At 34.1% G+C, this 13,477-nt stretch overlaps 3 protein-coding genes across 3 annotated transcripts; 1 reads left to right on the forward strand and 2 right to left on the reverse strand.

Annotated features, from left to right (window-relative positions):
* Positions 1-7,315: 7,315 nt before the first annotated feature.
* Positions 7,316-9,440, reverse strand: LOC108573753 (CD2 antigen cytoplasmic tail-binding protein 2 homolog). Its single transcript, XM_017936233.1, has 6 exons — positions 8,833-9,440; positions 8,607-8,770; positions 8,144-8,327; positions 7,898-8,079; positions 7,707-7,815; positions 7,316-7,633 (listed from the first exon to the last, which is right to left on the reverse strand). Exons 1-6 carry the CDS (start codon positions 8,969-8,971, stop codon positions 7,398-7,400), a joined length of 1,014 nt encoding a protein of 337 aa, XP_017791722.1. The 5' UTR covers positions 8,972-9,440; the 3' UTR covers positions 7,316-7,397.
* Positions 9,441-10,028: 588 nt separating this feature from the next.
* Positions 10,029-11,632, forward strand: LOC108573765 (leucine-rich repeat-containing protein 28-like). Its single transcript, XM_017936244.1, is given in 6 exon segments — positions 10,029-10,398; positions 10,463-10,649; positions 10,757-10,919; positions 10,985-11,157; positions 11,224-11,487; positions 11,547-11,632. Coding segments are annotated over 6 exon segments (1,224 nt in total). The 3' UTR covers positions 11,614-11,632.
* Positions 11,633-11,971: 339 nt separating this feature from the next.
* LOC108573761 (ubiquitin-associated protein 1) lies at positions 11,972-13,471 on the reverse strand. Its single transcript, XM_017936240.1, has 4 exons — positions 13,315-13,471; positions 12,806-13,120; positions 12,502-12,729; positions 11,972-12,421 (listed from the first exon to the last, which is right to left on the reverse strand). The coding sequence occupies exons 1-4, from the start codon at positions 13,453-13,455 to the stop codon at positions 11,972-11,974; spliced, it is 1,134 nt and encodes a 377-aa protein (XP_017791729.1). The 5' UTR covers positions 13,456-13,471.
* Positions 13,472-13,477: the final 6 nt, after the last annotated feature.

The raw sequence follows: 13,477 nt of genomic DNA on the forward strand, positions 1-13,477 counted from the left end.
CTTCAAAATTATGGCCGTTTTCCTTAGCTGTGGACGTCTTGGAAATGAAAAAAAAAGAAGCTTCCCGTTAACCGGGGGTATTTTTCGAACATTTAAAACGAGATGTGAAAATGTAGTATTATAAAGGATGATGAATTTAATTTATTATTTCGTATTATACGCGAAAGTGTGAGATTTCGTTTAGAGCCCCTGACAAATCTGTTTACTCGCAGTGCTTTGCATTGATTGTACCTACAATTGAAAGTTTTATCGTTCACTTCGATAATCCGAGTATTAATATAACTGGAGACGCGTATGCTACCTGTGTTCATAAATTACGATTGTTTTTCATATCGCAGACTTTATTACAGACAGTATTACTGCTGACAGAATTTTGCAATGTGTAAAAGATAATAGGACGGCGGACTTTTATACCTCCTCTTCTTATATTATAATACATTTGTATAATTTTAAACAATGCAATACCTAGTAAAATAAAAGAAAAGTGGTTTCGCTTACGTAGGAAAGAAATTTATGTGTTGGGTCATATTTGACCCGGCTATCGACCCACCATTCGAGGGTTAATATCTACCGGAAACGTTCTTCATTTCTCGTTGTACCTTAGTTACCGAACAAATTATAGACGATAATATAAAAATTCGTTCTTTCGTTAAAAGCAGTTTTTCAAAACACATTTCTCAACCAGTAGTACAATTGACCTTCGTCAAACCTACCCACCGATCAAGAATTAAGACTGTAGAACAAAAATTCCACAGAAGAACCCCCGTAGTAAGACCGAAAGGTGAATGACCCCAGGCCACGGGGTAAATAATAACCGTATTCCATAGGAGTTCCCCTTCAAAACGCAGCTTCGTATGAACACATAAGCGGGCAATTTTGAAAGATGTAGTACAAATGGCCGAAACGCGATCCGGAAGGGGTTCGAATAGAATTTGCGCTCGGCTGCTAGCCGTAGGCGTTTCAATTCAAACAGTTCCCCCGATGCTCGACCGCTTAATTTACGCCACGATCGAACCGGGTTAACGCCAGTGGGCTCTACACATAAAGAATTCGTGGCGGATGAAATATTCGTGCCACCTGTAAGAACGCGTTTCCGCCACGGTTGGAAATCGGTCAGAACTTCGGTTCGATCCAAAAGGGCCAATGTTATCCCTCTCGATTATTGGACAGCCTTGAAAAATTAATTCTCCCCCGGATTTCAACTGTCGGGTAGAATCGAGACGGGGGTGAAAACAGAAACGGGAGAGGAACGACGGTCCCAGTGACCCAGAAGCTGCGTGACTCTCGTTCACGGAACGACCGTCCATCACCGCGGAATTTTCGCAAGTTTCGATAGCGAAGTTCGCGACCAATCGGCTGTCACAGCCGGACCGGAAACTTATTCGGAACGATAGATCCTCCGCGGAGAGATCTGGTTACGCGGACCGTAGCGATTTTTCAATTCCAATTTCATTTTTCGCCGATCCACACCGATAAACCTGACTTCCGGTACCTTGCTTGAATCCTGGATCAAGTGTGACGAGATCTGACAAACCGAACACCGTTAATTTTCATTCTGATTTGATTTCTTTCTTTTTCCTTGAATTTTTAATCGAGACTTCCGGACATTCGGCTGTGATTAATTACTTTTGATTTCGAAGATGTTGCCAATATTGTAACTTACAAGGGGAATCACCGATTTTCATGAAACTGTGGTATATAGTAGTTCTCGAAAAGATATTTCACGTGTATTTTTTTATATCGTTCACAGTGAAGAGGTGAAAATTACTCTCGAAGTTGGCGGTAGCAAATATTTCTAGTTTAATATCCCGAAAATTATTAGAGGATAAGTGAACGAATTTTATATTTTTCAATAATAAATTTCAGTGATTTGAGGTGTTGAGATAATGCAAAAACAGAAAATAAGAATACTAAATTCTCCAAATATATATAAAAATTCACCGGGCTAACGCAAGGGTTAATCCGACGCGGAGCCTGCTTTATGGCAGCGCACTATACGTGCGAGCAAATCGTTGAGAAGAGTTTCCGGTTGGGAACTCGATTTTTGCTCTGATCGGTTTAGATACGAAGCGGTTTTATATGTTATCGGTGATATAGGAGGGGTCGTTTGATTTGGGGGATACGTGAAGGATGGATGATAGGAATGTTTGGAAGGTTGGTACTTGCGGAAACAGATCGCGTCAATTTTAATAAATTTTTAAACGACACTATAAATGTAGGAGTATGTTTTTTATTTTGTTTTAAATTATCATCTGCATATTTCACTTCTTTTCGTTGGTCTTGAATTTGTTTCAAATCTGGCAGATAGGAAATGGTATTCAAATATAAGAGTTATTTTAATGAATGAATGAAAAATAACGGATTATTTGTACGCCCGTTATATCCAATTATAGAGTTGCAAAGTTGCGATTTTTGCGAATCTCAGCTAAATTATTTTGTTTGTTACCAACGTGTAATTTCGTAAAGTTACGTTACATAGTTCAAAGGTGATTTTACATTAACTAACAAAGTAATTTTCTTCTCTTTTGGTAAATGAAATTTTTGCAGTTTCGTAATTTTTATTCATTGAAACGACGATATCTTCATATACTCTGTGTTCTATTTATTTTCACCTGCATTCTAAGTGAAATTTGACAATCTTCACGTATACAACCTTACAAAAACTTCAAATCCAGCATTCTATCTCCTCCCCTAAAAAATACTGAACAAACAAGAAACCCAAATTTTTTCAATCGCATCTAAAACCATCGAATCACACGGAAAAACCGATTAAACGCGCCACGTAAATACCTAGCGTAGCTTCATTTCGAGCAAGTCGCTATCCTCGGGATTAATTCGATATGGATTAAGCGAGCGTTCGGGAGGGCAGAAGGGAAACAGGGCAAGAACTGTTGGAGGATCCAACAGAAGGGACGCTTCGAGCTTAAGAAACCTAGATTAAAGGGCAATTAGAATGGGAAAAGAAAAGGGGAAGGCAAAGGGGAGAGGAGAACGAATGGTAGAAAGAAAAGAAACGAAAATAAAAAAGAAGAAACGAGCCACCGGACCACCCTCTGACAAGCCAAAATATTAGAGTTGGAAGCGTTTCATTGGGCCCACCTTCCCGGTCGGGTAGCCAAGAGATTCCACGGTGGCACTTCGCCCGACTCGTTAGTCATGGTAGTTAGTCATGCTACATGGATCTCGTCCCGTGGAACGAAGAAGAGGAAGATGAAAAAGAGGGAGGCTGCTCGAGCGACCGTAGAAAGAGGAACCGGTGGATGTCGCGCGAGAAAGACGAAAGCAACAGCAGCAGCTTCCCTCTGTTTCGCTTCCTTTTCCGTTCTTCGCGACCCCCCCCCCCTTTTTCCCCCTTTTTCTCCCTCTTTCTCCTTCCTTTCCGGTTTCGTGTCACGGGGATTTCGATGCGTTCGAGGCGCGGCCCCATAGACGGCTATTTTTGTATGTACATAGAGACAAGAAGAGATCTGCGCAACGTCGAATGCACATCACGTTCCTCAGGCGCGTAAACGTCCGTCTTCAAGTGTCCGTTGTTTTTCGCTGTTCGTTATTCCCGACTCTTTCTCTTTGTCTATTTGTGTAATTGTCTATCTTTCTCTATCTGTCTGTCTGTTTGTCCGTCTGTCTGTCTGTCTGTCTGTCTGTCTGTCTGTCTGTCTGTCTGTCTGTCTGTCTCCGCCGGTTTCATAACAACGATGCGAGAAAATACACTCTTGTTAACGATTTATCGAGAATGATTTCGTGTACAGCCGACTGCTGGCTGACTCGCGAATCGACGACGCGAGACGCGTCTCTAGCGTGTATCACGATGAAGAAGACGATGACCGGGCGTCGTCGCTCGATCGCTCGAGTGCTGGTCCCTCGTTCAACTCGAGTCTTCATCGATGCTAATGCGGCTAATGAACGGTGTCGCCAAAGCACCGCTTCGTTCCTCCCTGTGTTTGAGAAAAGTCCCTTCGAGTATACGCCGAGAATCTGTTAATTCACTTGCTGTTTCAGACGTCATTCTTCTTTTTTTTTCTTCGTCATTTTTCGTCATGATTCTTTCGTCGCAATTGTCGCCATGTCTGGAAACGTTCGAGCGTGATAATTTTGATTGAATAGTTTTTCTTCTTGGTACTACAACTAGATGGCTGAAATTCACTTGCTGGAACTACCGAGTTCGTTATTGAGTTTCAGCATTAAACGGGGAGTTAATTTTAAACTTATCTACTTCGACATTTCCACCTAAGGCACCCTGCTAGAATTGTCTACTTTTAGCACGCCACGGTTGCAAGGAAAATACGACGACTTCTGATGTACTTGTCCAGAAAGTGTCAATTTTTGAGTTATCTAGTTGTGGTATTAAGATCAAGACACCACAAGTGGGTGACGTACAGTCTTGGCCAAAAGTATTGTGCACCCTGTAAAATATGAATTATTTAAAAACGTATTTTTGTATTAAGAGAAAATGGAACTATTGGAACGTGAGAACAATCGTTTTTTGATCATTTTGAATGTGAATTTGATTAATTTGTTAATGTGAACATTTGAGAATCACAATAACTTCTTTGTGACTTTTATGCTGTTTGTTGGTGGCACGAATACGATTGGCCTGAAGATTTTGAAGGAATATCTATAGAATGGTTTTTACAACAAAATTTATCAAAGAGTATGAAATTCTCGTGGTGTAAGATGAAATTTTGATAACACGTTCTATCATTAACCCATTCGCTGCTGTTATTTCACTTTATTTGACGTTTCTTGGCACACTTAATGTAAACATTTAATTTTCCAAACGATAAATTAAAAAATGTTAATTTCGAATTTATATTTAAAAATTTTTCAAATATTTTAAAACGCCAAAACAAAACAGTGAAAGGGTTAACGACGAGAAATTGCAAAAAGTTTGAAATTCGAATCGAACGTAATTGAAACAGTGAAAACGAAACGAAAAATGGAGGAACTACAGATGAAACTGAATATCTTTTCGATTTTTCAACGACACATTTTATTATACGAAATTTTTGAATGTTTGATTGTATTAAAGTTACAAGGTTGCTATAATTCTATTTAGATTATAATGTGGTAACTAATTAAATTTCTGTAATTCCCAGGGGGATAAGTGCGAATTCTAGATAGCTGTGTCGTAATCTGTTGTCAATTTGCAAAGCTCGGGGATATCGAACGAACCGGAGCAAATTAACGCTAATTTACTACATTAATCCTCGAATAACAACGCGAAAAGCAATTTATCGCGAGTACAACAATTTCCTATTTATACACGGCTTGCCGAAATTCCTCTGCGATATTCCGAGTGATTCCTTCCTCAAACATCAGGGCATACCCGCGTGTATTCATTGTATCTGACGTTTAATGGAGCTATAGTAACCTGTAGATTAATTAAGGTTAGAATTAAGACAATATCAAGGCGAACGTTTCTTTTTTGCTCGAACATACAATATGAGAGAAACGATACATCTTCGTATATAACTTCGTTAGAACAGTTTGCGTATTTTGCGTGCGTTTATGAAACCGGCTTAACGAATGCGTCCGCTGTTTGTGCCGTACTTAACCTTTTCTTCGTCCTATGTCTGATCTGTTTCCCAATCGTTTTTTCTGTATCCTGATTGTATACTGCGAGAATCAAAGAGAAAAGACCAGTGTATAACTTGTTTCGTCGTCAAACTATACCGCCTATACCTGTGTGAATTTTTCCTGTAAATATTAGTACTTACGATAGTTTCGTGTGTTCATAGACGTCATTTCTGTATATGTACAGTCTCTTTCTTCACCGTTATCTATTTCTTTTCGTCTTTTTCGCTGCTCTTCTTATCAAGCGTAGAGAGAGAGAGAGAGAGAGACGAAAGTTGAGAATATCGACGCGGTAGTCGGCGATTCTATTTTCTTTTTTTTTCATTTCGCTGATTCGCTGAATTTTCGGTGGAATCGCTGAGCATGGAATTGACCATTTCCGCAAGGTTATAGCGGCGAAAACTATTTCTTCCTCGACGCGATGGATCTTCGAATTTGATAACGTTTTTTCGAAACTTCTCCCGTTTTCTTATAAAAAAAAAAAACAAATTTAATATAACGTAGATGTCACTCTGCGTCGCGTACATGCACACTCATATTTTCTACAAACGTGTTGGCGAATTGTGTGAAGGATTTTTGCAATTTCAAATCGATCGTCAGAGGAGTTCGCTCGACTTTTGCCACGATGCTCTAACATTACCAAAACGAACCCCTCGTCTTATGTACCGTTTCAATACTCCGCTCGAAATTTCTGTCAAACTTCAAGTCGGAGGTACGAATTTATACTTACCACGATTTACTTACATACACGAAATATTTTAAGTAATCGTATAGAAATTTCATACATTGCTAATAAAAATGTTTAAGATATCTAATAAAATTATATTGTATATTCAGTAATACGTGTGCTGTTTGTCACGTATACAGAATGCCTGTTAAATCCTTTTTGTGTTACGCTATTTCCCTATGTGTGTACTGTAGCGAGTAATTTTGTTCAGCTGTCCTAATCCCTATATTTCATCTATCAAGATGCCTTTTCTTTTTTATATCGTAACGTTTGATACTTTTATGTTTTACCCAGTATTTGTTTATTATAATTTTATAATGGACACAATAAATAAGAAGCAAGCAAGGAACTGAAGATTTTTCCGAATTGATTTTTCTCGAAAACGCAGAACATGAAGAACACCGAGTTGCACTCTATTAGATAAACATGGGTAGTCGCAAGGTTTTTATGCGTGGTACAAATAGATTTACTTTAGGGATAAAATCCTATTTAAAAATACTGTGCCAAGCGGACCATAAATTCCGCCATCCCTGGTCCCCCTATTGAGTATGCAGAGGAAGTTCCTAAAGTGTAAGTTTGGTTTTTTCTTGGCTTAAGTGCCACACCGGATGGTCTTTAGTAAAACGCCAACAAAAACATTCAAAGTACATCGTTAAAGATAAATATCTTCAAAGCATAAATTTTGAAGTTTTGTAAATAGAATAAAATATAGATGGAAAATAGTGAATAATTGTACTTCGCGAATGCTTTTATTTCTGCGATATGTATCAAGAATGGACAATTGTTATTTTATACAGTTTAGGTACATGGAATGAGTTGTTACTCGATATTATTGCTAACAATATCCCTCTTTAAATACAGACAAGGAAAATTTTTTTAGCTTTAACATTTGTTATGTTATGGTTTTAAAATGCCGAAATATTTGTTCGTTGAACTTTTTAACAATACTGTACATGTTGACACGTTAGTAATCCAAATATTATTGAATTATACACTGTTTCCAATTGCGTTGAAATTAAAGTACTAGTTTAGTAATCCATAATTAAAAAATTACGATACTAGCTGTTTTATCGGATGGTTGTATTAGAACAAAACATCACAGATAAAGTTCAAAATCCACTCTTGCAGCATTGTAAAATTGATTATTTTGTCCTGTTCTTCGTACCCAAGCTCCAATCTTAAAGTATCCTTCTTTTGCCCAAGCATGCATTTGTTCACTTGTATGCGGGCCGTGAATTTCTGCATTCTCATCCTGTGACCATTTTAATTCCCAAGTTATTTCTGCTTCCGTTGTTTCATCCTCCTCAGAATTATCAGTTTCTTTAACATTACCTAAATATCAGGCGAATATATGATATTATGAAACAATATAAGCAATATATGATTTTACAAAAAGTATAATTACTTTCACTTCCATCTAATTTTGCTTTTTCTTTTACATCAAAGTCATCAGCATACATATCTAACTCTGCTTCTTGTTTCGAAGGATGTGCATGTTTTTCACCTTGTCCAACCTGTAAAATTCACATTACAATAGACTTGCTAAAAACTTGTGATGTCTATTACTAATCCTTTTTTAAAATTATAATTAATTACCTTCTTTTTAATATGTTCATAACTTTCTTGGTATATATCCATATTTCCAGTACGAGTCAGCAATTCATTTGCCAATTCTGTTAATTTTGTTATACTGATAGAATTGTGGTCATCTTCTACTAGTTTCTTTTCTTGTTTCTTCTTCCACCTTTCTGCAGTAGTTAATTTCTTCTTTCCTTTCCCTGTAAATAAGTATTATGAGTAAGATATTCTTTTAAATAAAACTTTATTAATTAAAATAGTTACCAAGCCTGCACAAAGCTTTGGAAACAGTTTCCCCAGGTTGTAAGTATTCCAAAATTTGTTTATAAATTTGAGTTGGATCGAACATAATATCTGGACCTTCATCCCCACTATCGCTATCTGCCAGTCCATGTTTTTCATCGGTTTCACTTTCCTTCTTTACACTTGCTGCAGAACTCGGTTTGATCTATCAAGATTATGCCTTAGTAATGTTTTGCATCACTGAGTAAACAAGGCAGGTTTACAGATAATTCTATTTGTCTGCTGTATGAAAACATATTCTCATATTTCAATATGTAAAAGTCCAAGAACAAGGAGACATTAAAAATACAAAAAAAATCTACATTTTATTATAAATTATAGAATATCAAAGGTTTACTTTATATTATATACATAGAAATTGAATAGATTCATTTTAGTCATGTATCCGAAAATTAGAATTATTTTATCAAGTTATCTTACAAACCTGCATCCAATCAATGTTGTCTAACCAATTATCTCTAATTTCTTTTTCTTTGTTCCAAAGATAATGGCCCTGTTTATCAAAGTGTCCTTCTTCTAATTCTTCTTTCATATTAAATGCTGTAAAACCCACATTTGTTTCTGGAGCACTTGGTCCATCCTCAGCACCTACAAATTAAATACAGACAGTTAATATCAGATTAAGTAGTATTTTCTATATTTTTACACACCTTCAATTTCATTATCACTCATTATATTATAATTATCCTCGTTAGCATCATCATCTTCTTCATCTGAATCTAATGAATTTTTTATTGGTGGTTTACCACTATTACTATCTTCTATTTCATCAAATTTCCGTTTATACATTGTCGTATGTTATAAATAACAAGTCGATGACAAAAGATAAATGCTTTTTATCGTAATAATTTATTATTGACTCTCCTTTGTTATGTTCCAGTACATTCACCAAAATATAAATATTAGTTTTTACTGAACAATGCTTCACTTCGTTCAAGGAGTGTTAACGAGTTCTAAATGCTGATAACTAGACGCAAAACTGTTTATAATGTGCGAGAATCAGATGTTATTAAAAAACATGTTTAAAATGATATAATTATCTAAAAAACGTTGAACGTAAATCAAGTTAGGTTAGAGTTTAGATCGGGTGGGAAATGACATTGCTTCCTACAAGCGTCCCCTGGTAGAATAAAACAGACTTAAAATGCGCACGGATAGATGTCAACTATATAGTAAACAATACGAATCAATATGACAGCTAGTGTAAATATAAACTAATAAACATTCATTGTAAAAAATGAAGTGCGACGAATATTTAAAGATTAATAGTCGAAGATATGTATTTCATTCGCAATAAATAAATATTTATTAATGTAAAACACTTCAAATTTTAGAATTAAATGTTAGTATATAATTTTAATTTAAAATCAAAGAATTTAATGTCACTTTCTACAAAACGTAAGAAATATTTACATTTTCAGTACTACCTCTGTTTAACTGCATTACATAAGAGTAAGTATAAACTTATAATGTAGAAGAATAAACTCCTTTTGGATTAATTGTCATTAATAAATTCAATTGTTAAATAAGTAATATTTATTAATAGATATTGCAACTGTTATATGTTGAAACATATAATAAAGATACTAATTTAAAAATTATTAATTACTCTTAAATATCTGTTATTTGAAAATTGTATCAAGATTATGTACATTTTTAAATACAAACTAATCATCATAAAACATTATACAAATTAATAATGTTGTATAATAGGTTGTTGATATAAATCTTCCAAACAGGCCAAGTTATTTTGAGCATACCTTGAAGGTTGGCTGCCAACCTCTGAAATTCAGAATCTACTCTCTGTTTTATATATAAAAACAATTTTTATTAAATTTATTTAAAAATGGACTCAGATTCTACAGAAATGATGAACGAAATCAAAAACAAAGTAATATTGCATTGGAATTATCGAGACCTTGTGGAACTTCCAGAAGCATTAAGGATTTGTGGAAACCATATTCAAGAAATATATTTAAAAAGGAATAAGCTTACTACTTTACCTTCATGGATTATGGAACTGTACAATGTTACTAATTTGTATATCTTTGGAAATCTAATTAAAGAAATACCTCCAGAACTTTGTCAAATGAGTCAGTTAATAGTCCTTGATTTGAGTCACAATTGCTTGGAGCAAATACCTCCTTGTATAGGAAACTTAGTTAGTCTAAAGTCTTTATTACTAAATCAAAACCTTCTCAAGAAACTGCCAATTGGTAAGTTTTTTAGATGTTACATTAAAGGTTTTCTGTAATTTAATCCCTTATACAATTTTTATAGAAATGAACCAAATGCATAACTTAGAAGTTTTGTCTATCTCTGAAAATGAATTTGTTGCATTGCCAGAATGGATTGGTTCTTTACCTAAATTAAAGGAATTAAATGCAGATTACAATGATTTAAAAGAACTTCCCAATAGGTTGACTATGTCAACCGAACTATCACTAATTTCTGTGTGTTCTAACAGGTTGTTATATTAAGTAATCATCATATTAAACCATGTTAGTTTATTACCAATAGTTTTTTGTTAACATCTTAAATTCTTTTATTTTATACTGAATAATTTTTATATAGCTTAAGGTATTTGCCATTGAATGGATTTGTATCATCTCCTTCTATTAGATTTGATGCAAATGTATATTTGAATTATTTGTCTTATCCACTTCTATATCAATTAATTTCTCAAAATCAAGACTCACTTATATATGATGAAAGAAATGCTATGGGTTATGGGTAAGTTGATCCTCCAATGCATGATATACATAATTGTAAAATAATTAAATAATAGATAAATCTTTAAAGATATTAAAATTCTTTATCAATGTAAAATTAAATAATGTAATAAATGCACCATATGAAGAGAATACTGACTTCATGATTGAATTACCACGTCAACTTTTGAAAGTTCATAATATACACGAAAATATAGTTATTTCTTTATGGGAGTTAGCTTTGAGAAAAGTTTATACTGAAAGGTAATTACCACTTTTTTCCTAATACATATTATTTCTACAATTTAAATGTATAATACTAAATTTTAGGTATAAACACACACTTAACATTTCTACATCACCTATGAACATAAACGTTCAATATGAACCAGTTGCAATAAAAAATTGCCAGAAACTTGATTTTAGAATATTTTCCATTAACTATGCTCTGTGTGACTTGCTAATGAATGGACCAACTAGCATCTGTGTAAATTTTCAATGTCAACAGCCAATCTTTACAGAAGCATGGGTTATTGTTGGTGTGAGTCATTATGCAGAGTTTATGACAACAGTTGCATTATGCTGTTGTAAAAGGTAAGACAAATATCGTCTATAGGTTCATATATAATATTAGACTTATTTTAATTTTGCAGATGTGCATCTGAATTTTCTAAACATTCCAATCTGACAGTCAGACATAACTGGCATTGTGTAAATTAATGATATATTATTTAGAAAATAATTCTGTAAATATATCTTATTAAAGAAATAAAAGAGATTAATGTGTTTAAATCGGACTAAGAAAGTTTGTATCATTTACAACAGTTTCTCAGCAGCACTTTGTATACATTAATATCAAAAGATTTACATGGCATTCTATCTTACAATGGCTAGTATCTTGTACTTCCATGAAGAAATTAGTTACTTTATTCATTGCATGTCCACTCTTAAAATAATACGTTTTTCTATGATTTTAAACTTTTAATTATTTTACATATTATAAATAAGTTTATACTTTTTGTGCAGTAAAAAATTTGTTTAGACCATTTTAACAATTATTTTTTACATAATTCTACATTTAAGTTATAAGAAAATCTAAAGCTCTGTCGCGATCGATATTACATTTCAGAAGAGCAGCAGATGCCTCTTCTTCAGGAAAACCTAAATCTCGTAAAGTACATAGATTTTTATAATAAGCTTTGGCTTTTTCTTGATTGAATTCTGTAAGGGCAAGAGCTTTCTCGGCATCCTCTCCAGAAATTCCCATTTCCTCTAAAGATTGCACAGCTAATAAATATTCTACAATTTTTTTATTATCTTGACCACCTAATTCACGAATAGCGCGAGCAGCTTTCGACACAGCAAATCCCATATCGCTTAAATGTCGGGCTAACTTTTTATCCTCCTCTGTTAAATCCAGTAATATATTCATAAGAGAAACTTGATTTGTTACCACTGGCTCTTCTTGTTTTAATATTTCGTGAGAGTTAGAGTCAGAAGTTTCTGAATTTTGCCAAGATTTTCGATCCTATTACATATATAATGAACAAGTAACTTGAGAACGAATCTCATTTATAAATACTCTATTTTCATTAAAAATATTATTACCTCCATGACAGGTCTTTCTAAATCTCTTTGAAGCTCTTGTACAATTGCAGATACACTACGATGCTTAACATTTTCTTGTTTATTAACTTCTTCCTGATCAACTGTTTCACTCTTGATATTATCATTTTTTTCTTCCATATGAGTTTCTGATTGCTCATTAACAGTTAAGTCATTCAATATACTTTCTAATTTTCCTGGTGGCACCCATTGAGATGTAGGCTGTAATACCTAGAATACAAATAAAAAACATATTATAATTACCTTTCATTATATAATTATCATAAATACAAAGTAATTTATTAACCTGAGCAAGTTCTTCCATGTCATTGATTGTTTTTAGTTCCATATTATCAAATGGACTGCTTGTATCATTATCAAAATCAGCAAAATCAAGACCATTTGTTTTCACATGATCTTGAAGATCATTGGCAGGTGGAGATAAAGGCTGCGGAGTAAGAATTGTTGTTTCAGGCACAGGTGCATTTATAGGCTTCACAGTATCAGGCAATGGTGGTGGTGGTGGAGGTGAAAATTCCTTTTTCTCTTTCTTTCTTTTTTCATCTAATCGTGCATACTGTGCTTTACTATTTGCTTCCCTAACATTACGCCATTCTGTCATCTATAAATCAAGTTATTGCTCATTATAGTTAATTTGTATAAATGAATGATCTTCAACTTTATATTTAGGTCAGATGTATCTTAATACTTATTTGTATTAAGAAATAATGTAAGAATAAATTACACATATTATAAAATATGACTAATTTTAAAATAGATTTATGTCTTATAGATTCATGTGAAATAGTACTCAACTTTTTCAAGTACCGATCGTTCCAAGCTGAAGTCATAAGTCAATTTTGATACGTCTGGTAGCTTATTGTTATATGCAGCTGGTAAACATACTTTTCTTGGAGGTTTATAGGCCTCAGCAATTTTAACGTGAACTCCATCCATGTATGATGCAATTAAATCACAT

The sequence above is a fragment of the Habropoda laboriosa genome, unplaced genomic scaffold (assembly GCF_001263275.1).
Source record: "Habropoda laboriosa isolate 0110345459 unplaced genomic scaffold, ASM126327v1 scaffold126, whole genome shotgun sequence".
NCBI classification, from domain to species: domain Eukaryota; kingdom Metazoa; phylum Arthropoda; class Insecta; order Hymenoptera; family Apidae; genus Habropoda; species Habropoda laboriosa.

Coding starts and splice junctions, on each gene's coding strand:
- LOC108573753 (XM_017936233.1), bottom strand. CDS start 8,971: ATGTATAAACGGAAATTTGATGAAATAGAAGATAGTAATAGTGGTAAA. Junction 8,080..8,143: donor CAAAGCTTTGTGCAGGCTTG/GTAACTATTTTA, acceptor ACTTATTTACAG/GGAAAGGAAAGAAGAAATTA. Junction 7,634..7,706: donor AAAATTAGATGGAAGTGAAA/GTAATTATACTT, acceptor CCTGATATTTAG/GTAATGTTAAAGAAACTGAT.
- LOC108573761 (XM_017936240.1), bottom strand. CDS start 13,455: ATGGATGGAGTTCACGTTAAAATTGCTGAGGCCTATAAACCTCCAAGA. Junction 12,730..12,805: donor ACATGGAAGAACTTGCTCAG/GTTAATAAATTA, acceptor TTTGTATTCTAG/GTATTACAGCCTACATCTCA. Junction 12,422..12,501: donor TAGAAAGACCTGTCATGGAG/GTAATAATATTT, acceptor TATATGTAATAG/GATCGAAAATCTTGGCAAAA.